This window comes from Macaca nemestrina, chromosome 5 (genome assembly GCF_043159975.1).
Source record: "Macaca nemestrina isolate mMacNem1 chromosome 5, mMacNem.hap1, whole genome shotgun sequence".
Lineage (NCBI taxonomy): Eukaryota > Metazoa > Chordata > Mammalia > Primates > Cercopithecidae > Macaca > Macaca nemestrina.
Genome location: NC_092129.1, coordinates 135996960 through 136022626, shown reverse-complemented (window position 1 = coordinate 136022626; position 25667 = coordinate 135996960). Strand labels below are relative to the sequence as shown.

Here is a 25667-nt window from a genome sequence, read left to right as displayed (position 1 = left end):
AGTTCGAGACCAGCCTGGCCAACATGGCAAACCCCTGTCTCTACTAAAAATACAAAAAATTAGCTGGGTGTGGTGGTGGGGGCCTGTAATCCCAGCTACACAGGAGGCAGAGGCAGGAGAATCGCTTGAACCTGGGAGGCGGAGGTCGCTGTGAACTGAGATTGCACTATTGCGCTCCAGCCTGGGCAACAGAGCAAGGCTCTGTCTCAAAAAATAAAAAATAAAAATAAAAAATTTTATGTATATAATTATAATATATAACCTCTCAGCTGGACCACTGCCACAGCCATCTAACTTGTCTCCTCCTTCATCCTCAAATGTGTACCCGGTATCCAGAGTGATTTATTTGAAACACAGATATTAACACGCTATTGGTGTCCTTAAAACTTGTCACTAGCTTCTAATCACCCACAAAATAAAGTGGAAATTTTGGAATGTGACTTAGAAGATCTGCAAAATCTGACCTGTGCCTTCAGAGAACTAAGCAATTCATTGATTCTCTTGCAGAGTGGTGCACTAATGAGCTGAAAGATTCCACTGCCTGCACATACCAAACTGTTCTTCACCTCTGTGTGTGTGTGTGTGTGTGTGTGTGTGTATAGAGAGAGAGAAAGTGTGTGTGTGTGTATATATGTGTGTATATATATATATATAGAGAGAGAGAGGGGGGAAAAAACACAATAAACTAAGGAAAAGATTCCAATAGGCAGTTCACAAAAGAAATATACATGTTCATTAAACATTAAAATGTTCAAACTCACCAATAATCAAGGGGATTAATTAAAACTAACTTTAAGCTGTTAGTGGAAATATAAGTTATAATAGTCTTTCTGGAGCATAAATTACTTGTTAACATTTTTGAATGTGTAATCCTTTAACCCTTTGTGATTATAATCATTTATAAATGCTTCTACATATGCATCAAGATAGATACAAAGATATTGACTGTAGCAGTGTTGATGATAGAAATTTTTTTTTAATTTAAACTATTGATTGGAAGCAGTTAAGTAGGTTATGATATATTTATGGCATAACACAGCTATCGAAAGCATGAGGTAGGTTTCATGTGACTAGCATGGAAAGATGCCTATAAAATCTTTCTTAGTGTTAAAAAAATCCAAGTCACAACTATTAAAAAAAGGGCAATATATAGTTTCACCTTTCAGGCCACATTTCTTTATCCTGTTTTTGAAAAATTGTAATGTACTAAGCTATACTAATTGCTTTCCCAAAGTCAGTTATGGAATAGAAGATTAATAGTCCTTGCATTTTGGAATTTCTTCCAGAAGGCAAAGGTTTAAGTAAAAAGTTCAAAGGAAATATTATACCAGAACTTTCAGGGTGGGTAGGTTTAACGTCCTTTTGACCCAATCAGAACAATTTATTCGGTAATTATGGTATGCCAGTCTTATACTTAATACTGAGGCTGTAGTAATGAAAAAGAAATAATCCTGCTGTCATTCAGCTTACAGTAACAGTCGATGAATAAACAATTAGAATTATGTAAAAAATACAGAAAAAGAGTGGTTTTGAGAGATGCAAAGAGAAGAAAATATGATACTGTGCTTATCATTGTGTGGAGAAACAGGCATTTTCATAGGTTGCTGGTGGAAGTGCAAATTGATAAAGGTTTTCTGGAAAGCAATTTGACAGGCTCTAGCAAATGTTATGTAAATGTTCACATTTCTTAAAATTATGCTAGTTAAATAAATTATGGCATATCCATAAAATGAAATACTATCGAACTATTAAAAAGAATGAGGCTGCTCTATATGATCTGATAGGGATAACCTTTAAGATATGCTGTTAAGAAAACAGTGTAGAACACTGTACAACTTGACATTCTATATTAGTGCTTTTACAAAGGAACATTTGTACAGATATGCTTGTGTATGCACAAACTGTCAGTCATAACTTAATGTTTAAGACTGTGGGCTCTACATGCAGGCTGTCTGGATTCACATCTTGGCTGTCCCACTCATTCGTTGTGTGATTTGAGCTGTCATTCAACTGCTCCGTGCTTCAGTTTCCTCATCTGACAGAGAGAATGACAGCACTGTCACGAGGGTTGATATGAGAATTAAATGGTATTTTTAAAATGCTCAGAACAGTGCCTGACATGAGCATTCAGTGAATTTGTTATTATATCTGGCAAGGGGTATAATAAAATAGTAATTGTGATTGCTTCACTGGAGGGGAGCTGGGCATAGGGGTCAGAAGGAGACTTTTCTTTTATACCCTTTTATAGTTCTTCAAGTTATTTTAAAGTAAAAGGAAATAAAATATTTATTTTCCCCGAGACTACTGCAGTAATCTGGGTTAAAGGTGACTGGAGTCTAGCCTTTGTCTGTTAGGCTGACTACATCTACGCAGTTTTGATTCCCCTGTAGTTGGAGTTAAACTACAATTATCAATTCAGATGTGTATATCTTTGAAACAACTGCTCTTTCCTTTGGATTTCAGGCCATATAAGGCCTGAAATTTTCACTCCTTATACTCCTTTAACCTCCCATCAGTAAATAGTCAAACTGTTTACTCTGTGACTTACTTGGGTATGCCCTTTTCTTTACTTGATCTGAAATATCTTACCTAGGCCCTGTACTAGCTCAGTATTGGTTCACTGTAAAATTCATGAAATTAATGGAAACTTTAAAAACAATTTCCTTCTACAATTAGGAAATCAGTCATTGGAGGGATGATGGCTGGTGTTATTGGCCAGTTTTTAGCCAATCCAACTGACCTAGTGAAGGTTCAGATGCAAATGGAAGGAAAAAGGAAACTGGAAGGAAAACCATTGCGGTAAGTTCTCCAATTAACCAATACTTCTCTTTTTCCCTTGGCCACCATCATATTTTTAACATGTACCTGGTAGAATTATCATCCAATATGCAGTAAAGATATTACTTCTGACTTTTTTAATTTGGAAGTTCATTAAGAGGAAAACTAAGCTGGATCTTTTCTTTGCACTAGAAAGTGTACATGTTCTATACCAGACAAATTATATGTGTGTGATATTCTTTGCTGGTTTTTCCAGCCAAGGCTAGACTTGTCCCCTACTGCAGGTTAACATAAACAGTTTGATTATTAAAACTTGCCCTGGTATGAATCTCAATTTTGCCATTGTGGCTTGGTGTTGTGGAAGTACTTAACATTTCTGGTCTCTTGGGTTTTCATCTTTATAAACTCCCTCAAAAGGCTGTCATGATGGTTAACATGCCTGGCTGCTCATTAGTGTGAAAAACCTTGCTTTCGTTCCCTTCACCCTGCAGGAAGAGAGTAGCAGGGTTAACGTTGCATATTGTCCCAACTTTCTTGTTGAATCTAATTCCTTCTTCATCTTGAAGCCCTCTTTTTCCCTAATTTAAAGGAATTTTTAAGTATGGCTTTGGTATATAAAATCCTCCCATTGCATTACACTGTATTATTGAAATCCGACTTTCTTTCAAGGGTTCCATGTTCAACAGTTTATTAAAATACTACTTGGTTTCCCCTGGGAAAGGGACAAAATCATGCAGATGGATAGACCTTTCCCAGAAAAAAGGGAAGTACAGGATGACTTGAGCTGAGTACAAAGGGAGCTGCTCCTCCGAACACTCCAGGTCTGCAGCTGAGCCAGAGGCAAAGGAGGGTTTGGGGCCATCTTCACCACTGACCACTGCTCTCTGCCCCTCTTCGTGTAGCTGACTCAGTGGAAAAGGAGGCTGGGCTACTGCAGCCCAGGGTCCCCTTCAGCCTTCAAAACATGGAGAGAACATGCACAGCACAGGAGAAAAGGGTACCACTGTGACTTAACCAAGTAGTTTATAGAACCCCAGGGCCCAGTTTGTCATCTTATAACAACTTCTAATGACTAAGTAACAGGGAGAAGTCACGCTGCCTTCTTGGATAGGAGGAGAAAACTGGTTATTAGGATCCAGAAATATCTGAGTTTTTAACTGATCCCTCAGTTTTTTCCTCTCTGTTCTTAATGTTGGAAATTTTTGGTTTGAATATACCTAATGTAGTGCATTTTAATAATCAAACTCTTTATATTAACCTGTAATGGGGACAAGTCTATATACTATAGTAAAGAGCATGAACATCGAGATCAGACAGCCTGGGATTCAAAGCCAGTCTTTACCACATCTTAGCTTTGTAATCATAGTCAAATTCCTTGCCCATTTTAAGCCTTGGTTTCTTCAAATGTAAATTAAAATCATATTATCTATCTCATGAGTTTTCAGTATTAAAATGCATGTCATGTATATTAAATACTTGGCACTTAGTGCTCCATAAATTTTAGTTACAGTGATCATCATTCATGATCATAACTTCTCATGTAGCATAACAGCAATAAATATGTGACATTGTCTTTTTGGTGAGATTCAGAGAGTGTGATGCCTGAGTAAAAGCCACACAGGCTAGTAAGTGGTGAAGGTGGCATTTGACTTCAGGTTTTTCTGACTGCATAAAGCTCAAACTTTTTTTTAATGCCAGAGGATTCCGTATTTGGTTTATGCTTCTTCAGCACCGTTCTTCATCTATCTAGAGAGAAATGAGCAAGATAGTCTACTAAATTTTCTTGAAGCTAAAATTCTTCCATTTTAAGAACTCTTATTATGAAATTGTCCTTTTTACTTCTTAGTCTGTCATTTTTTATGAGATTAATTGTTGTTAATGTCATTATTTAATGAACTCTAAAAATTTGCAGGTCCCTTCCATCACCAGTAAAATTAATTCAGAAGTCTGATAACCTTTGGTTTTCTCCTATAATTAATATGTGTAGTGATAATATAAAATATCAAGAAAGGTATTTTTATCTGTTTAATAATCTTGAGAAGATGACACAGTTTATAAAGATTTCCGTTAAAAATGTTTAAGTCAAATGTTGGCTTTTTTTCCTAAAGGATTATTATGTTTATCTGTAAATTAGACTTACGTAGATTGCTTCAATTTCTAATAATTCTGGATAAATTATATCTGGATGTTACTTACTCCAGATGATAAGAGCTGTAAGTGAAGCTTATCCAGTTGCATTTCATACACAGGAATATATGGAGTTTTCACATTTTGTTATTATTCCCCTTAGATTTCGTGGTGTACATCATGCATTTGCAAAAATCTTAGCTGAAGGAGGAATACGTGGGCTGTGGGCAGGCTGGGTACCCAATATACAAAGAGCAGCGCTGGTGAATATGGGAGGTAATGGAAACTTTGTTAAATTCTAAAAAGTTCTAATTGCCTTCATAGTTAAAAGCACTTAAATTAGAGAAGTGAAAATTTATGTTTTATTTTTATTTATAATATATTGGTGACCATATATTGTTGACCAGCTGTATAGATTTTCTAGGTCATAATTGAATATTTTCCACAGAGCATTTTTGCTTCATTCTACAGTGATGTATGAAAAGGATTTACTAAAATAGGCAAATTGTGACAATAAGGAGACAAGGCCAAACTATTTCTAAGGTCCTCCTCTCTAGTCCAGACTTTCCTTTAAGATTAAAACCGATAGATACAGCTATCTGATCGTTGTTGTATCCAGACTGTCCAAATCTTTCCCCTGGCAATCCTGCTCCCATTCCTAACACCCCAGGCCAGAAACCTGAATGTTCTCTTAACTCATCCCTACCCCTCACTTCTCATATTCACTTACCAATTCTGTCTCCCAAATATTTCTTAAAAGTTTTCCCCTCCAATACCTACTACTTCAGTATCCTTAAAATGATGATTTGTACACCATCAACCTTGAAAACCTCTCAGCTGGACCACTGCCACAGCCATCTAACTGGTCTCCTCCTCCATCCTCAAATATGTGCCTGGTATCCAGAGTGATTTATTTGAAACACAGATATTAACACGCTATTGGTGTTCTTAAAACTTGTCACTGGAATATAAATAGCATTTTTAGAGTTCCAGTAATATAGTACCTAAACATCAAAGGAAGTCAATCTTTGTGTGAGAAAGAAGCTAGAAACTCTTCTTTCACACCATTCTTTCTACATTCTTCATAATCTCAAAAATATATCACCACTCTTTCAGCTGTACAAGCAGAAACCTAGGCATGATTTTTGGCTCTTCTTTTTCATTTGCTCCATTGCTTATATCCAAGCAGTCACCAAATCCAGTCATTCCATCTTCCAGATATATCTCAGACTCATACTTTTCTCCATCCCTGGAGCCATTCTGTTGTCCAAGTATTATTTATTCCCTCCAACTGGACCACTATAGAGGCCTCACAACTGGTTTTTCCATATCTACCCCATTCCCATTTTGCCCCACTATGCCTTCGAAACTGATTTTACCAAGATTATCTTTGCTGTTACCTTATTTTTTAAAATTTAAAGCTATCTTCATTTTCACCATCCCTATAAATGGTGCCTCTGTCCTTTAAATTGTTCACACTCAAAACCTTGCAGTTGTCTTTGATTTCTTTCTACCATTCTGTATTCAGTCTGCTGGCTGATCCTGTTGATTCTTCAAAATTTATCCAGAACTTGACCAGGGCTCCACTACTCCCTTATTCAAGTCGTCATCGTCGCTTACCGGGATGATTGCTCTGCCTTGTTTTCTTGTAGTCTACTCTTAATAGAACTATTGAGTTCTTAATAGAGTTCTCAGTAGTTCTGTTAAGTTCTAAATAGTAACCTGGGGCAGTCACTCCTCTGCTCAAAAGCCTCCCCTGGCTCCTGACGCTCTTCATCATCTAGACTCTGCTACTCCTTGCATATTCTGCTGCTGCTGGCCCAGTCTTCTGGCTGTTCCTCTACCACCACAAGCTGACCCCTGACTCAGGGTTAGAAAGCATACTGTATTTTTGCCTGGGGCAATTTCTCTTAGCTATCTACAAGTTTGTTTTCTCATGCTTTCTTTTGGTCTCTGTTCAAATGTCCACTTATCAAGAGGTCTTGCCTGATCACCCTATTTAAAATTAATAGAAACTATTCCTCCCTACCCTCTGGTACTCTCTGTCCCTTTCCTTACCTTCTTTGTCTTCAGGGCATTTACTTCAAGAGCAAGTGCATCTGAAACATCATGTAGTTTACTTGATTGTCTCATCCCACAACAGAGAGCAAGGGTGTTTGTTCACTTTGTCCATGGCTGTTTCCCCCAGTGCAATCAAATGTACCTATCCATTCTTGCCTTATTAAAACTTACTTCCCTATACTTTAGTGTGGGTAAACTTTATATAACTCCAGCATTGTGATGTCATTCCCCTATTTAAAACCCTTCCATAGGCCGGGCGCGGTGGCTCAAGCCTGTAATCCCAGCACTTTGGGAGGCCGAGACGGGCGGATCACAAGGTCAGGAGATCGAGACCATCCTGGGTAACACAGTGAAACCCCGTCTCTACTAAAAATACAAAAACTTAGCCGGGTGAGGTGGCGGGCGCCTGTAGTCCCAGCTACTCGGGAGGCTGAGGCAGGAGAATGGCGGGAACCCGGGAGGCGGAGCTTGCAGTGAGCTGAGATCCGGCCACTGCACTCCAGCCTGGGTGACAGAGCGAGACTCCGTCTCAAAAAAAAAAAAAAAAAAAAAAAAAAAAAAAAAAAAAAAAAAAAAAAAAAAAACCCTTCCATAGCTCTTCATTGCCATTAGAGAAAATGTATAAAAGGGCCAGGCGCGGTGGCTCACACCTATAATCCCAGCACTTTGGGAGGCAGAGGTGAGCAGATCTCTTGAGCTCTGGAGTTTGAAACCAGCCTGGGTAACATAGTAAAACCCCATCTCTACAAAAATATTTAAAAATTAGCCGGATGCACACCTGTAATCCCAGCTCCTTGGGAGGCTGAGGCACAAGAATCGCTTCAGCCCAAGAGGCGGAGGTTGCAGTGAGCCGAGATTGTGCCACTGCACTCAAGCCTGGGTGACGGAGACCCTGTCTTGAAAATGTATAAAAGGCTTAATGTAGAATAAAGGTCAGGACCTTTTATTTATAAGTGATAGGATTTCAATTCAGCTTTGGCTAAAAAAAGTAATTTATTGGCTCAAATACTAAAAGGCCCAGGGGTTGAGCTGACTTTAGGCACAGCTAGATTCAGGAGTCGAAATGATACATTTGACTTTCTGTCTCTTCTTCTTTTCCTCTCTCTCTGTAGCTGTGCTTTCCTTGAGAACAAGAAAGATTCCTTGGTATCTTTTATCCTGGTACACATTCCTGCCCCAAGCCTAGCATATTCTTGACACAAGACATACACTGTTGACTGATGAATATTTAAACTTTTTCCATTGCCAGATTTAACCACTTACGATACAGTGAAACACTACTTGGTATTGAATACACCACTTGAGGACAATATCATGACTCATGGTTTATCAAGGTAAGGATTGTTTTAGTTGGACTCTGGTTTTTTTTTGTTTTGTTTTGTTTTTTGTTTTTAAATAACTTTTTCTTCTATATTTGGCATAAATTCTTTAGACTCATTTGATTGGGATTGTACTGGCATCACCTTTAGAGAAGAGTATATTTATAAAGATGAATTTCTTAAAGTTTGTTGCAGTTAGAATGGGGAAGAGACAGTTGTAGGATGTTTTGGATTAAACTTCTCAAAATATTTGCACCTTGATGGAGCCATCCCAGGAACAGGCTATGATGATGGACTCTCCAACTCAACAGATATGTTTGAGTGCCTTTTATGTTAAAGGCACTGGGCAGGGCTCTGCAGTGGGCATCAAAGGAGTAAACTCAATTCCTACCCAGGGAACTTACCAACAAGGAAAACAAGACAAATATAAAAACACTCTACAAGAAATGCTAAAAGGAAGCAACTAGTTACTACAGGGTTCAGAGGAAGGAAAAAACCACTTGGAAGGATCCACAAAGGAGGCAGAAATAGACAAGGGTTTTGAAAAGCTGTGTCTCTTCACAGAAAGGGACAGGAAGAAGGCCTTTCCAGGAAGGAGCAGTACCTTGATCTCTTTGCAACACAATTTTAAATTATCCATTAGAATGACTTATTTTATAGATGTCTACTGTCCTTGACATTATAGTGATTTCATTTAGCTTCTGATCTTGTTTCCAAATTCTAAAACTTCCTATGCTATTTAGATGACCCTAAAAGTAAATATAATAGTGTCAAGTCAAATATTTGGAGGTAGGAGTGTGTGTGTGTGTGTGTGTGTGTGTGTGTGTGTGTGTGTGTGTGTGAATTTAATCACTCCGAGAGTATTACTGACTCGGGGCTTTTGCATGTACTGTTCTATCTTCATGTAACCTTCTTCCTTCAGGTCTTCATACAGATGTGTCCTTTTTGACCACTCAGTTCTGCTGTCACCCCAGGAGCTTTCCCTGACTGCCTGTCACCCATTTGCTCCCTGTCACACTTCCCCATGTTTTTTTTCATAGCTTTTGTCAGCTTCTGAAATTATTTATTTCACTTCTGCCTTTTCCCAAGTGAAGTATAAGCTCCTCAAGGGCAGGGTCTTACCTGTCTTGTTCATTGCCTAGAAGAATGCTTGGCACCAGCAGGTACACAATGCCTGTTTGTTAACTGACATTCTTTTTGTTTTTGATTTTTTTTTCTACCTCTTTAATTAATTTAGCATTAATTTTAAGCAAAAAGAGCATTATGAAGCTTATAAGAATACATTTAGTAGTATATTCTTTCTGAATACCACATTCCCTTTCCTAAGCTAGAAACTACTACATATCATCTTTCAATTTCATTTATTTGTATTTATAGTTTATGTTCTGGACTGGTAGCTTCTATTCTGGGAACACCAGCTGATGTCATCAAAAGCAGAATAATGAATCAACCACGAGATAAACAAGGAAGGTAAGTAAAAAGTCTTCAGTATCCATGTTCTTGAATGTCTGTAATACCATTGTTTTTCAAAGATGCATCTTTGCATTTTTTATTGATAGAAATGTATTCGTGTGTTTTTTGAGAAAATTAAGAGCATTGTTTTTATGCAGTTACCTGCTCTTTGATGAAAAAGTGACAAGCCTTTGGGGAGATAAGCTAATTAACAATCATATTATTTAGACACAAGGTTTTTATTAGGACTTTATTGTTTTTAAAGAATTGTTGAAAGCATATTCTGCTGAGAATTTACACAGCACTTTCTTCAGAAGCTTATGACTTGAGTAGATAACATGGAGAATTTGATTCGATATGAAACAGTATGTTCTCTGTGGAAGAAAAAAGATAGAGTGAATTCTAAGTATAAGACCAAGGGTGGCATGAATCAGAAGAGTTAACCTTGAAAATATCTTTAAGATCAAAAGACGTTATCTCTATCTGTAGAACCACAAATATTTTTCTAAACTAGCAGAAAATATATATATATATATATTGAGACGGAGTCTCGCTCTGTCACCCAGGCTGGAGTGTAGTGGTGGAATCTCCCGCTCACTGCAAGCTCCGTCTCCCAGGTTCAAACCATTTTCCTGCCTTGGCCTCCTGAGTAGCTGGGACTACTGGTGCCCGCCACCATGCCCAGCTAATTTTTTTTATTTTTTTTAGTAGAGACGGGGTTTCACCGTGTGAGCCAGGATGACCTCAATCTCCTGATCTCATGATCTGCCCACCTTGGCCTCCCAAAGTGCTGGGATTACAGGCGTGAGCCACTGTGCCCGGCCAATATTTAATTTTTGTAAGATTCCTTAGACAACTTAATTTTATGAATATATATATATATATATTTTACACAGAAAAAAATTAACAAAAGGATCTTGTTTCCTTTGTAGGGGACTTCTGTATAAATCATCAACTGACTGCTTGATTCAGGCAGTTCAAGGTGAAGGATTCATGAGTCTATATAAAGGCTTTTTACCATCTTGGCTGAGAATGGTAAAGTTAGGTTTACTTCCTTTGTTTTTTTTTTTTTTCTTTGTACTTAAATTACTTTTAATCTATAAGCATTTTCCCTTTTCTCTTCTGGTTTGAAGCATGGCCCTGCCCCCCAAATCAAAGTCCTTTCTTTTTTAAATCTTCTTTTAATTCCTTTCACCTCTCCTTAGAGTTATCTTGCCTTCTGTGGTAGAGTAAGATAAAATAAGTTACCTCCATTAATGAATAAGTTGATAGTCTTGTTATAAAGCCAGTAAATAGATTTTCTGTCATGTAAAATTTTTAGTATTCCATTTAGTTATATTTTAATATAATATTTTGGAACACATATACAGATTTTACACTAGAGATCTCTCCTACAAAAAAATTTACTGTTTCAAAAAAATTTGTTACTTTGATAGCAAATGTTACATTACCCATTAATATTTATTACTACAAACTCTGCTTCATAAGAAAACATTATATCATTTTTATTTGGTTTAGATGTTATTTTTCATTGCAGTGAACTAAGATATAGAATTAGACTTTTAAGCAATATAGCAAATATAATAAAATGTAGAATTCTAATCTATAATGTAGAATTAGACTTGTTTAAGCAATATAGCAAATATAATAAAAACAAAGTGCTGACTTTTCTATAAGTTAAAACATTTGAAAGAATGGGTGAGTTATAGGTTTAGAAATTCAAGCAATCAAAAATTAACACAATATATTATAATACAATTATATATAATATTACATGTATCTTTTTAATTGAGTACCTACATCATGCAAAGCCCTGTCCTGAGGTCTCAGTTTTGAATAAGAAACTATAAGTGATAAATGTTATGGGAAGAGTGCATAGTGCTATAGAAATATATAGCAAATAAGTACAGCCTAAACTGGCAATTAGGAAAACCTCCCTGGAGAATGGACTTTTGAATTTAGATTTGCAAAATGAGTAGGACTTAGCCAGGTAAAGAGGGCAGGAAAAAAAACATTCTCTATAGAGGGACAGTTGGAGTGGACAGAGAGCAGGGCGAGTTCAAGGAAACCTAGCAGGCCAAGCCACAGAGAGAGACCTCATGGAGAGAGTCAAAGGGTGAGACCAGAGAGAGGCAGACACCACACTGGGAAGGACATATGAGCCAGAAGAGTAATGGGCACCGGTTTGAAGAAAACTGCATTTTTAGAAAATTTGTTCTGCCTGTCATGTGGATTGGGAAAAGACCAGGAGTAATGATATATGAGAGATAATGGTGGCTTGGACAAGAGTATGACAGTGGGAACAGAAGATGGACTACAAACATGTTTAGGAGGTAGAAGGGGAATAGAAACATGACTAATTGGATGGGGATAGGAGAATGGTTGGAGAAGATAAGGAGGATGATGATGTAATTTCCTAAAACGAGGATCATTTGCAGGGAAGAAGATCTGTAGGTAAAATAAGGTTAGTTTAAGACCTGTGAAATTTTGGATACCCATAGGACATCCAAGCAGAGATGTCTGGATGACAAACTGAATATACTGGTCTGGGTATTAGGAGAGAATACAAGGATGGAGGTTTAGATTTGAGCATTTTCCACATATAGATAGTAATTGAAATGTTGGTAATAAATGATATCATCAAGGAATAGTAGGTATTTGTGTATTAATATGAAATTAACAGCCAAAGCCCTTGGCAATACCTGATAAAAGTATACTCGAGTTTGAGATATTATTTTGGTGGTTTTGATTATACCTTGAAATTATGTCAAAACTGTGGCTGTTTCTTACTGGAAAGGTAAAGTTTGATTTGGCCTGCATAAACCAGGCACTGTTATAAGTGCTGGTAACACTGAGGAATAACATAGTCTTTGCACTAGAGGAGCTTACAATGAGATGTAGAAGTTAAACATGTAAGTAGTTAAAATTACAGAAATAATAAAAATTACTAAATAAATACTACTGAATCACTTGGTATATGGCCAATATTGTGCTAATCATTTTCATGGCTTAACCCATTGAATTCTCCCAACAATCTGTGCTGTAGGTTACTATCATATCCCTCTTTTATAGAGGAGGAAACAAAAAACATCAAAAGTCTAAATAGCTTGGCCAGGTGAGTGGTTCAGGGCATCAAACCCAGGCGGCCTGACACCCGATAACATAGCCTTATTAAGGAGGTTGTATTCTTGCTCTACCAGTGGTATGAACAGTACTCTGTGGGAACACAGAGAGTGGAGTAGAAATGGCTATGACTATATCTGGAAAGTCACAAGAAGCTTCACAGAGCTGATATTTGATCTGGGCTTTGAGGCATCAATAGGCATTTGTCAAGAGAAATACAAGGGTACAACATGAGCATAGGGATCATGTCATGTGTAGGCCTGTTATGTTTGAGGAACTACAGAAAATTCAGTCTGGTTGAAGAATAGGTCCTCATAGGGGAGATGGTAGGAGATAAGGTTAGAGAAGTACTTAAGGACCAAGTTGGGAAGAACCTTGTGGGCCAAGCCTAGTAGTTTAGATGAACTCTATGGAGCACCTGCTTAAGCCCGGGAGCAATGTGCTAAGGTTTGTTTGACAGCAAGATTACTTTGGAAGCCGTATAGTAGATGCATTGAAAGCTAGGATATAAGAAAAGAAGTTTTAGCAATGATCTAACCAGTTAGATGACTGTAGAAATGGAGAGAAGATAAATTTTAGGGACATTTATGGTTAACTCCATAGGACCTAGTAACTGATTATATGCAGAAGGTGAGGGGCAGAAAAAAGCAAATGGGGCTTCTTGTGTTTCTTTAGGAGGATGAGTGAGACCATTGCAGAAACACAAAATCAGGGTCAGAAGGGATGAGGGGCAGGTAGAATATTTAAGTACAAAGGATGGGACCACTTTGTTTAATCCTTTGTCTTTATACATATGACTCAGGAAGTATAAATAACAAAAAAGAGTACTTAATACGTGCAAAGCTCTACATACATTACTTTTTTAAACTGTATAAGAACCTAGCAAAACAAGCAGTATTATCCTCATTATTTTTCAGATAAGAAAATCATGGCTCAAAATATAAGAAGCTTGCCCAAGTTCATGTAGCTAGTATGTGGCAGAGCTGGGAATTGACCTCAGATCTGTTCCACTCAAAACGTTATGCGCCTTACTAACACAGTATACTGATTTGCTCAACATCCTGCAGCTAGCTACAGAAGTTTTAAAATTGAAGAGACATTCCTCGCAGTGGATGGGTATTTAAAGAAAGGCTAGCTAACCACCAGAGATCACCAGAAAGTCACTGCCTGGTTGATTTGCCACAGTGCATGACCCGGAGCACAGAAACCTAGTTCATGAGCATTTCCAAGTAAATTGGCCTTGAAAATATAGATTTGACTCAGCTGATCTCATTGACACTGATGATCAGGCCACAATAGTTGGCTCGTTCACATCGCACGACACATTTGGCAAGTGATCTAGATGTTCAAGTCCTCTGGTCAATGTGTTTTTTCCTAAATTCAAGCTATATGGGTACTCAAGTAATAATTAGAAGGTTTCTTTCTTAACACAGAATCAGAACAAGAGGAGCTTATTTGTAAACTTAATCAACCCAAGAGAGCTCTTATGTGTTCAGCTCCACAGTAGCAGGCATGAAAAGGGACTCTGCTTCTGGTTTTTCTCCAGCCTTATGGCAAAAGATAGACCAAAAGAAACAATATAGGTTCATATACACTTGTATTATTTGCAATGCTCATAGCTAGATCAGTGAGAAAATCAGCAAGCAAACATAGTGCCCACATGTGCTACTCCTGTACAGAGGCTTGGTAAATCCCATTTATATACCACCCACATTCTTTGGCTATATGATCTCCTACTCTTTAAAAAAAACTCTATTCAAAATCCAGCTAAACTCTATCCTGATCCCTTCTACTGGATAGAGGTACTATGACCTTGCTTTGCTCAGTCCCTGGTTAGTACTTATTTCATTTGCCTATAGTTTTTGTTGCTATAATGTCATTAACATGAAGAAGAAGATTGATTACCACAGCAATTAAGAATGATTGCATAGGGGTTCTTAACTAAAACCTCTACCTTCTTCATCCAACTCCAGTTATATTCGTTTACTTCATTTTTGTTGTCACAAGAATATGGTATCATCATAGCTTTATATTCCTTATTTCATGTATGTCATCATACCTTTAAATAACCAAGATATATTCTCCTAAATCCACTACTTAGTGAATTCTCAGTTTACTAATATAACATGCTCAGTATTTCCAAACAAATATGAGATAAACATTGCTTTACAAACAAAACTAAATACATTTTATTTTCTAATTGCTTAAGCTTATTTATCTACTCTAGAATGATAGAGCTGCTCTCTGTTCAATTTTGATTAGAACTGAATTAGACAGGAATTATTAGATCCAAGGCATTCTCTGTTCCGGTGTTTACCCTGTGATTTCCCTCTGTATCTTTACTGTTTACATCCTCAGCATTTATGTCTTCTTCTAACCCTTATTCTTTTATAATTCCTTTAGATGTAGCTATACCTTCATTCAAGTTAAAGACAATGCTTTCTGAACTGGAAGGGCTTTTCTATATTTAATGTGAATTTTTATGTAAATGTTGTGAGACATCAGGTGTTGGTTTTGTGACCTAAATCGCCAAGGATAATCTTTCACCTTCCTCACTTTCAAGTTCTAAAGTGACTTATTTTTATGCTCCATAAACAAGATATAGAAAAGCCTGCCTAGAATTCAGGCATCTTGAGTCCCAGCCCTTTAGCCAGTAATGGTTCAATAAAAAGAACTCTGAGAATGGAAAACAGAAGCCTGTGGTCTAGCTCTATAACATGCCAAAAGGCATTTGACTGCTAAGCCTCAGTGGTCTCATTTGAAAAACAGGGATATTAATATCTTTCCTTTCTATTGTAAGATGTTGTTTAGAGAAATCTGTGATAAGACATAAAAATGCTTTGTAAATTATAAAGTCCTTTACAAAGGTGAAATACCAAAATATTTGTTTTCAGCCTAAGTGGATGGAAAATGACTTTGTCATTCAAATATATGTATGCACATATGTAGAATATTTATAATTGCTTTGAAATATGCACTAACTTCTTTGGTTAATCTTTCAGACCCCTTGGTCAATGGTGTTCTGGCTTACTTATGAAAAAATCAGAGAGATGAGTGGAGTCAGTCCATTTTAAACCCCTAAAGATGCAGCCCTTAAAGATACAGTGTTCAGTATTATTGAAATATGGGCATCTGCAACACATACCCCCTATTATTTCTACCTCTTTAGGAAGACACCTATTCCACAGAGACTGATTTATAGGGGGCAGCACTTTATTTTTTTCTGGAAACCCAAGTTCTCTTTGACTCCTCTTTTTGTCCAAAAGTGATCTGGTCGGATCTCACAAGGCCATCCAATGAGACCCCGCACAGCATTTTCTAAAGAAGAATCGAAGCCTGACCACTTTCACCTTGGGCAAGAAGGTTTGGCCCTTGAGTTGCTATTCTATGCTGAAGAGCCTGCTTAGAGGAGGAGTACCAGGAGGGAGCCAGCATCTCAGATCTGAAGTAGATGATAGGAATGTGGAAGAACATATACGTAGTGCTTAAGAAATACATTTAACCTGTTATGTCAGTATTTATAATTGAAGTTTGATAATTCACTTTTCTGTCATTGTTAAAGTGTACATATTGTAAATTAAAGGGAGGTGAATGGAAATTAATGAATAAACATTTTGAGTTTCCCTAGTATTGAAGGAAGTTGTACTTCTTGTCAGAAAGATTAAAAAAATCAAGTTGAAATGATGTTTGAATTTCAAGAAAAGAGGCTGCTGTCAGTACCCTCTCATTAGATGTGTTAATTGGTTAGCACTCCACTGCACATGCTAATGACTTCCTCTGACAGCCACACACAGAATCTTGATGAAAAAAGAATAGAGCATTTGCCTTGTTACATAGTCTGTTACAAGCCAGATATATTGCTAGCTCTCAAGAATTGTAATATATTAAGAACTACAACTTATTTGATTAAAACTCAGCTGTATAGATCCTTTTATAAAGCACCTTTTGTTAACCATCAGCCTTTCATTGGTATTTTAAAAGCAAGGCAGATAGTCATGCGTCCTTTCTTATCTCCCTTACCTGACACTAGGGGCTCTAGAGAGGCAGAGAGAGCACTCACAAATCACACTAAAACTGCCAATGGCCTGACTCTTACTCAGTTTAGCAAAGCTCCTTGCCTAAAAAGTGATAAGTAAAAATCTGTTTATGGTATACAGTTATGTCTCCAATCTTTGAATCAAATCCATGTTCTTATTTTAGAAAGGTAAAAGAGTTCTTCAAATTCAGCTATATACCACCAGCTCTCCCAGCCTCAGACGGTGGGCATTTCTGGATGGTTGGCTGCGGTTATAGATAAAGCCTGTAACTGTTAAAATAGAAAAACATGAAGCTCAGGCCCAAGAAAGGCCTTGGAGCCAGCCAAACAGAATTGGTTCTGATGGACATGGATGATGTTGAACAGAAAAAAGTTTACAAGTGCTTTGTGGTTGCACTAATGTATACTCACTGCCATTTTAAGAGGGGAAAGTACACTTTAAAATATATTTGAATGTCATGTACTGATATGCAGTAGCTTATTGTTTTTCTAGTTGCAGAGAATGTGAAGTTTAATCTCTTAAAATATTTAGATGGTCTACTTTTTCATTGAATTTGTCAATATGTAATTGCATTGTAAAATATTATATATATATATATATGCTTAACTTCCCACATGTTCTGCATTGAACCACTTTGGGAAAATTTTGTTTTTTTATGTTTTGTAATTTTTAAAATTAAGTAAAGACTGGATCAAAATAATTACATCCAAACTGGACCATGAACAATTGATTTAGCTTTATTCTTTAGGGGGTTGGGGAGTTGGGATGAAAACACTGCTTATGCACTGACATCATTCCTTGGGATCTGGATCAACATGAATTTCAGGAATTTTTAACCTGAAATGACTCCTTGAGATTATCTGATTCAACCTTCCCATTTCACATGTTAGTAAACTGAGATTCAGAGTAGAGTTGTTCATGCTCATGAGTGACTTAGTAGCAGAGCCAGGATAAAAACACAGTTCCCCTAATTAATATGATTATTATGACTGAGAGTTATTGTTCACTAATTAGGTATCAAGGAAGGCTCTTATATCATGGTCACAAACCAGTAAAGTCTTCTAAAAACAGATTTTTCCTTATGGCATTTTTGTCTCATACATTTTAAATGAATCTGAATTGCCTCTAGCATACATTTTAGAATGGAGTCACCATGCTTTAGCTTGAACATTAAGACCTTCTATAATCTAACCAAATCCAGTATACCCATCACTTATCCAATCACATTCATAATTTTCTGATGAAATATCTACTGATTATCTTGGAACACTGCTTATTTTTGCCAACTCGGAATCATCAACTCATTTTCCAAAATAATTCTCAGTAAATAAAAAGGATTTAAAATTTCAGTAATTTTTGTGTCCATACTCACAGGCTTAAGAATTCTAAACTCACTTACTTATTATAATACCACTCTATGTGCTATTTCTCTACATTTTTTCTCCTCTCAAATGATTTTTTTCTTACTGAAAATGTATATACTTATTTTTAATTATGTACAGTTTTTTATATGTATAAATGAATTAGTATATCTAATTATAGACTAATTTATACAAGATATAAATTATATATGAATTAATTTATATATATAATTAAAGTGGTAACATTTATTAAGTTTGCTTTCAATATGGAATAACATGTCTTTTTCAAGTGCTCCAAATCCTATTTGATTGTAAGCCACTAGTGGACAGGTGTACATCTTCCATTTTTATATAAATCTCTGCTCTCTTTAGTAGCATTTATTTGCTATTAAGAAAAAAGTGATTACAGCTACATATAACAAGAATCAATTAATTTTATCTTTATTGTTTTTAAGAATCTGTGACTATCATATGAGTCTGCAATTTCTCTTTTACTTTGCTAATAAAAAAATTCAGGACAATGTAAATATAAAAGAATTTGTTACTCAGTGATCTTCAAATTTTCAAGCACATTTATTTACAGTTGTTATAATTACATATATTTTTTCTATTAATGAAAACAAATTCCTTCAGGACTTTCCTAGAAAAAAATGGTTAATTTTAATACTTGATGGTTAAAACAAGTTCTTTGGAAAGGAAAATAAGTAATTCTTTGCTTTCCAATTAAACTGAGACTCTTTAAAGATGACTACCAAGCAAATATATATTATTATTGAATGCCAGATAATGTGGAAGAAAGACTGAACCCAGAGTATCCTACTTTGGGTTTTAATTCTGACAGAAGAGTATAACTAGGATCAAGTCCCTTCACTTCTGAATTCCCATTTCCTTAAAAGCTGAAGTGAGACGAGCATGGTGGCTCACACCTGTAACCCAGCACTTTGGGAGGCCAAGGCGGGCAGATGCCTGAGCTCAGGAGTTGAAGACCAGCCTAGGCAACAGAGTGAAACCCTCGTCTCTACTAAAATACAAAAAATTAGCTGGGCGTGCAGGCATGCGCCTATAGTCCCAGCTACTCAGGAGGCTGAGACAGGAGAATTGTTTGAACTCGGGAGGCGGAGATTGCAGTGAACTGAGATTGCACCACTGCACTCCAGCCTGGGCAACAGAGGGAGACTGTCTGCGAAAGAAAAAAAAAAATGCTGAAGTGATTGACCTCTAGAATCTTAACCTGTATATACTTAAAGGGAGCCATTATATTGATGTAATGTTTAAAAAAATAGAATTTTTAAAATTTCATTAGGATTCTTTTTGCCTGGGTTTATTTTCTCGTATTTCAAGATAGGGGAAAAAATTATTCAGACCTTAAAGTATAATACAGAGTTCTTAATGTGTCTGGACTGTCTCATCCTGAAATCCATTCTTCACAGGGAAGCACCCTCATCTTCCTTTGGGCAACTTTGGGCATATTCTCACCTTCAATTTCTCCTATATACACACATAGTAAAAATTAAAACCTTTAATGCTATATCCAAGACCTTCTCAATCTGACTACAGGACATTTTTCTCACTTTTACCTTTCACTGCTACCTGTACCCTACCTCCTTGGAAATGCATTGCTCTAATTATTTCCCTGGAGATGCTCTATACTTGCTGCTTTTCTATGTAGTTTATTCTGTTCCCTCCATCTACCTTTCTTCCCACCACCACCACCTAGTCATCTTTATTTGTATTGATTAAATTCTACCTCAGTTATCTAAAATGATCACCTACTATTTCCTCTCTGAAGCCTTCAGTATCTTCAGTACCCCCTTTCTCCCATTGCTTCCCCTACTACATAGATGTACGTATCAGCATCCCCTACACAAGATGTATCGCTTGAAAGCAAGGACCATGTAACACATCTTTGTATCCTTTATAAACTTCAAATAGGAGCCACTCTGAAGGTACCCGTTGAATTGAGAGGGTTTTTTGGGGAGTGGGGAGAAAGACATTTATAAACATGATTAAATCATTTTGTTCTCTTCTTCAGAATAATTATGTTGGGTCAATAACATTTCTGATTTTATAAAATTTTTTTACCATATTAAATGCTTGTTTTTAAATGATCATGTGTGTTTAAAACATGTCATAATTTTTAAGGATCATCTTCATCAGTTTAATAGCTATTCCATAAAATCTAGAATTTGATAGTTTCAAATAATATATAATTGACTAACAGTTAATAAATATGTGATATGCTTACATTATTCTTCATTTTAAAGCATGTATGGAAATGTACGGAAACAAAGCATTATTTGGCCTTCATTGATGCCATACACATGCACATTTTACCCACACTCAAGTGTTTAATTATTTCCGAATTTTGAGGAATACATTATTTTTTTCTCTCCCCATACTTTACCCCCAACAGGCTGCTGTGATTGTCAACAGCAGCAGGAGCCACTTCAAGGTTTGATAAAAGCAGATGAAGATGCTTAAAGATGTCTGTTTGCTGAAAATATCTGGTAACAGACAGGAATATATGTGAGTAAATAAACTGTGTTATTCTGATTTTAAAAGTAAATGTTTTAAAGTGCCTAATTGCTTGTTATCACGGGTTTTGTTTTGTCCTGTTATAGTTCTGAGTTAAGAAGGTAATAACAAGGAAGAAAATACATGCTACAGCATGGATGAACCTTAAAAACATTATGCTGAGTGAAATAAGCCAGGCAAAAGTGAACACATACATGATCTTACTTGAGGTACTAGAATAATGAAATTCATAAAGACAATATAGAATAGTGGGGAGGGCATGAGTAGTTGTTTAATGGGTACAGTTTCAGTTTGGGAGATGAAAAAATCGAAATGGATGGTGGTAATGGTTGTACAACAATGTGAATGTATTTAATGCCACTGAGCTCTACACTTAAAAATGGTTTGAATAGTAAGTTTTGTTTTATGTATATTGTACCACAATAAACAGAAAATTTAAAAATCCATGTGCGTAGATACGAAAAAATATTAGCAAATTAAATCCAGCATCATATAAAGTATAAATACATCATGACTAAGTGAGATTTATCCTGGGAATACAAAATTAGTTCAACATCCTAAAAAATCAATATAATTCACCCAATTAACAGAACAAACAAAACATGTATCAATAGAATGTGAAAAAGTATTTGATAAAATTCAATAGTATTTGATAAAAATTCTCAACAAAATAGCAAAAAAAAAAAAAAAGAAAGAAAGAAACTTCCTCATCCTGTTAAAAAGGATCTAAGTAAAACCTATAGCTAACATTGTATTGGTGAAAGACTTTCTCCTTAAATCAGGAACAAGGCAATATCAATTCTCACCATTTTATTCTAATCTGTACTGAAGTTCTTAGCCATTGCAGTAAACCAAGAAAAGGAAATAAAAGACACATTTATTAGAAAAGAAGACATAGAACTGCCTTTATTCACAGATGATATAATTATGTATATAAAAAAGCCTCAAGGATACCAAAAGCTAAATGTATTCCTCAAAATTCGGAAATAATTAAACACTTGAGTGTGGGTAAAATGTGCATGTGTATGGCATGAAGTCCTAGTAAATTCACAAGATATAAGGCCAATATACAAAAATATATTTTGATATACTGGCAATGAAAAACTGGGGACTAAAATATTTAAAAATTAATATTATTTACAATAGCATAAAAACATTAAAAACTTAGATATAAATCTAACAAAAGTATACAAGATTTGTTCACTGAAAAATATAAAACATTACTGAGAGAAATTAAAGATTTTAGTAGAGCAATGAACTGTGTCCATGGATTAAAAGACTCAGTATTGCTCCAAAGTTAATTCTTGTCAAATTGATCTCTACCTACAATGAAATTCTAATAAAACCCCAGCAGGTTTCAATTTTTTTTTTTTGCAGAAGTTGACAAGTATATTCTAAAATACATATAGAAAATCAGAAACAATTTTGAGGAAAAAGAACAAAGTTAGAGGATTAATATTACTTAATTTTAAGATTAGCTTTCAAGCAGTTTAGAAAATAATCAAAACAAAGGGGTATTGGCACAAAGACAGATGTAGAGATTGATGCAACAGAATAAAGAGTCAAAGAATAAACTCACATACATATGGTCAATTAATTTTTGGCAAAAGCGCCAATAACTTAACTGAATAGTATAGTCTTTGCAACAAATGGCAATATAACAATTGGATATCCATATGGAAAAATAAAATCCTCAATCCTTACCTCACTACAAAAAGTAAAGTTAAAATGAATCATAGACCTAAATACAAGAGCTAAAATTATAAAACTTCTAAACAAAGCATTGAAAGTTTGTTTTTGTGAGTTCTTGTTTTGTTTTGTTTTTTCACCTTGGGTTAGTAAAAGATTTAATGGAACAATAACAACAAAATAAACTACCATTTAGAAAAGAAAAATGTGTGAATAATTTGATTTCATCAAAATTACAAACTCTTTTCTTCAAAAGACACTATTTAAGGGAATAAAACTGTAAACATTTGTCAAAATATCATCAAACTGTATAATATGAAAGTGTTTTACTGTACAAAAATTATGCCTAAATAGATCAAATTTTTTAAAAACCTAATTTAAGATTTTTAATCTTTAAGAATCTTAGGAGAGAACATATTTTTAAGTTTCAATTTCATTCATAGTACTAATAACTATAACTTATTACATTTCCTGTGGTGGGTATTTTACTCATATTGGCTCATTTAGTCATCATATTTAAGTATAGTTCCATTTTTAGAGATGAAGAACCTAACCAAGAAAATTTTATTATCCATGTCACCCTGAGATGATGAACAGGGACTTTCAAAATCTAAAGTCCTTCCTTTCCCACTATGTTTTGTTGCATCTCAAGTATTTATTTAATGCAAACATGTTAACTGTATTTACATTAATTCATGCAGTCCTTGGAACCAAAGTGTAAGGTGCATGTCGTTATATCCATTTTCAGATATGGAAACAGACGGTAAATGATTTGCTTGGGTTACATGGCTCTTACAAATGGAGGCCAATCCTGCTGTAACTCAAAAGACTATGCTCTCTCTACTCTCATTGCCCCCTATAATGATTTGGTCTTGAATTGTCTGTGTGTGTATTCTAATAAAATTGTATTTTGTGGCACTGAAATCTTAATTTTTTAGAATTTTTAAAAACTTTTTTTAAAAATAATTTTAGATTTTCATAAAGTTTCCAAAAAAATGTATAGGGATGTACCATAACTGTTGTACACAATCAAAACCAGGAGCAAACTGACATTGGTACAATCCACAGATTCCAAAGTCACTCATTTACAAGCACACATTTCTCTGTGTGTGTGTGTGTGTGTGTGTGTGTGTGATTCCATGCAATTTCATCACCTTTGTGTAGCTTTGATAACTATCACTACACACAAGATACAGAACAGTTCATCAGCCCATGGCTAATGCTATCCCTTTATAGGCACTTTCATCCCTTTTTTCCCCATCCCTAACTCCTGGAAGCCGCTAATCTTTTCTCCATCTCTATAATTTGTTAATCTAAGAATATTATGTAAATAGAACAATGCAGTATGTAACCTTTTACTATTTTTTTCACTCAGTAAAATTCTATGGAGAACCTTCCTAAGTTGTTGCTCACATCAATAATTCATTTTCCTTGTTATTGCTGTGTAGGACCCTTTGGTATTGATATACCACAGTTTGTTGAACCATTTACCCATCAAAAGGCATTTAGGTTGTTTTCAGTTTAGGGTTATTAGGAATATAGTTGCTATTAACATTCATGTACAGGTTTTTGCATGAACATGTTTTCATTTATTTGGGATAAATGCCTAAATGCAATTTCTTAGTCATATGGCAAGTACATAGTTTTTAAAATGTGGCTGTACCATTTTACATTCTTACCAGCAACATAAGTGATGCAGTTGATTCACATTCTTGCCAATACTGGTGTTATCACAATTTTTTAGCTTAGTCATTATCATGGAATGTAATGATATAACATTGTGGGTTTTTTTTTTTTTTTTTGTCTAATAACTAATGACATTGAATATATTTTCATATTCTTCTTTGTCATCTGTACATCCTCCTCTGCGAAATGCTACTTCATATCTTTTGCCAAATTTATTTTTTTTTACTATTGAGTTTTGAGAGTCGTTTATCTATTATAGATACAAGTCCTATGTCAGACATGTGGTTTGCAAATATTTTCTCCCTGTCTATAGCTTGTCTTTTTCATTCTCCTAACAGGGTATTTCTTACTTGAATTGTTTTCTAAAAATATCCAGTGAATGTTAATTTTTCTAAGCAACTTTAAACAAGGCCAACTAGTAGTATAGAAACTATAGACTGTAAAGTATACTGCATTTCTACTTAGAGTTCTCTATATACAGAGGTCTAAGGTAGCACAAAATAAATATGATTTATTTAGCCCAATTTTCCTGCATCTTTTCCATAAAAAATATTGAAGTGGCTCACGATATTAGTATTCAAACACCTGTCATACATATTTCATCCCTGGCCTTATCCTTTCCCCCTTTATCCTTTACATATTTATATTAGGATAAGAATATCCCCTCTCCCAAACTTCACATACAGGGGCCTGTCAACGGGTAGAAGGATAGGGGAGGGATAGCATTAGGAGAAATACCTAATGTAGATGACGGGTTCATGGGTGCAGCAAACCATCATGGCATGTGTATACCTATATAACAAACCTGCATGTTCAGCACATATGTCCCAGAACTTAAAGTATAATAATAATAATAAAAGAATATCCCCTCTCCCTTCCTTTCCGAAACCAAGGGCCTCTCAAGACTAATGGGAGGAAAGTTTATTTATTATAAAACTCAAGATATTTTGCTTAATATAGTATGGGAGATATATGAGGGGATCTTCATCCTCACAGTGCAATGACCTGATTTTCAAAACTAACCCAAGTCCTTGTCCAACAGCAGAGCAAGACAGAACAAACTAACACTAACTGCTCCAGATACAGAAAAAGTGGGACATTTGAAACATCTGGGTGGATGGGGGTAAGGGATTCGGATCAACGGCCACGTGATACACCCAGACGTCCTAGGATTAAGGCCATGAGCCATGAAAGGAGGTTGGAGGACAAATGAAATAGAAAAAGTAAGTCATAAGTCATAGTAGACCCTGTGGTCTACAAAGGAGTTTGGTTATACAACATGAACCTGAAATAGACGATGGATTAAAGTCTCCATTATTCTATGTAATGATAAAACAATTTCAAGTGATCATAAGACCATTTTATAATGAACTCCTTCTTTCCACTGTAAAGGGCATAGTGTTAGATTGCTTACCCTTTTGTTAAAATTTACTGGATACTAACAGTCCAGCACTGGCTAAGCAGCGAGAACATAAAAATAAATGAGAAGTGTTCCTGCT

General features: G+C 35.6%; 1 protein-coding gene across 9 annotated transcripts in view; it reads left to right on the top strand.

Moving 5' to 3' along the window:
- The window catches only part of LOC105490921 (solute carrier family 25 member 27), a 41885-nt gene that overhangs the window by 6677 nt on the left and 9541 nt on the right, over positions 1-25667 (top strand). For 5 of the 9 annotated variants that reach the window (XM_011756911.3, XM_011756918.3, XM_024795772.2 and 2 more), the window contains 6 exons: positions 2677-2799; positions 5069-5181; positions 8216-8300; positions 9663-9755; positions 10670-10772; positions 15863-16519. In XM_011756911.3, coding sequence (XP_011755213.1) covers positions 2677-2799; positions 5069-5181; positions 8216-8300; positions 9663-9755; positions 10670-10772; positions 15863-15934 — 589 coding nt within the window. In that variant the 3' untranslated portion in view covers positions 15935-16519. Of the gene's footprint in view, positions 1-2676; positions 2800-5068; positions 5182-8215; positions 8301-9662; positions 9756-10669; positions 10773-15862; positions 16520-20671; positions 20785-20879; positions 21488-25667 lie in introns of those variants that run through there. The other 4 variants (XM_071096956.1, XM_011756912.3, XM_011756915.3 and 1 more) reach the window with 4 other exon arrangements.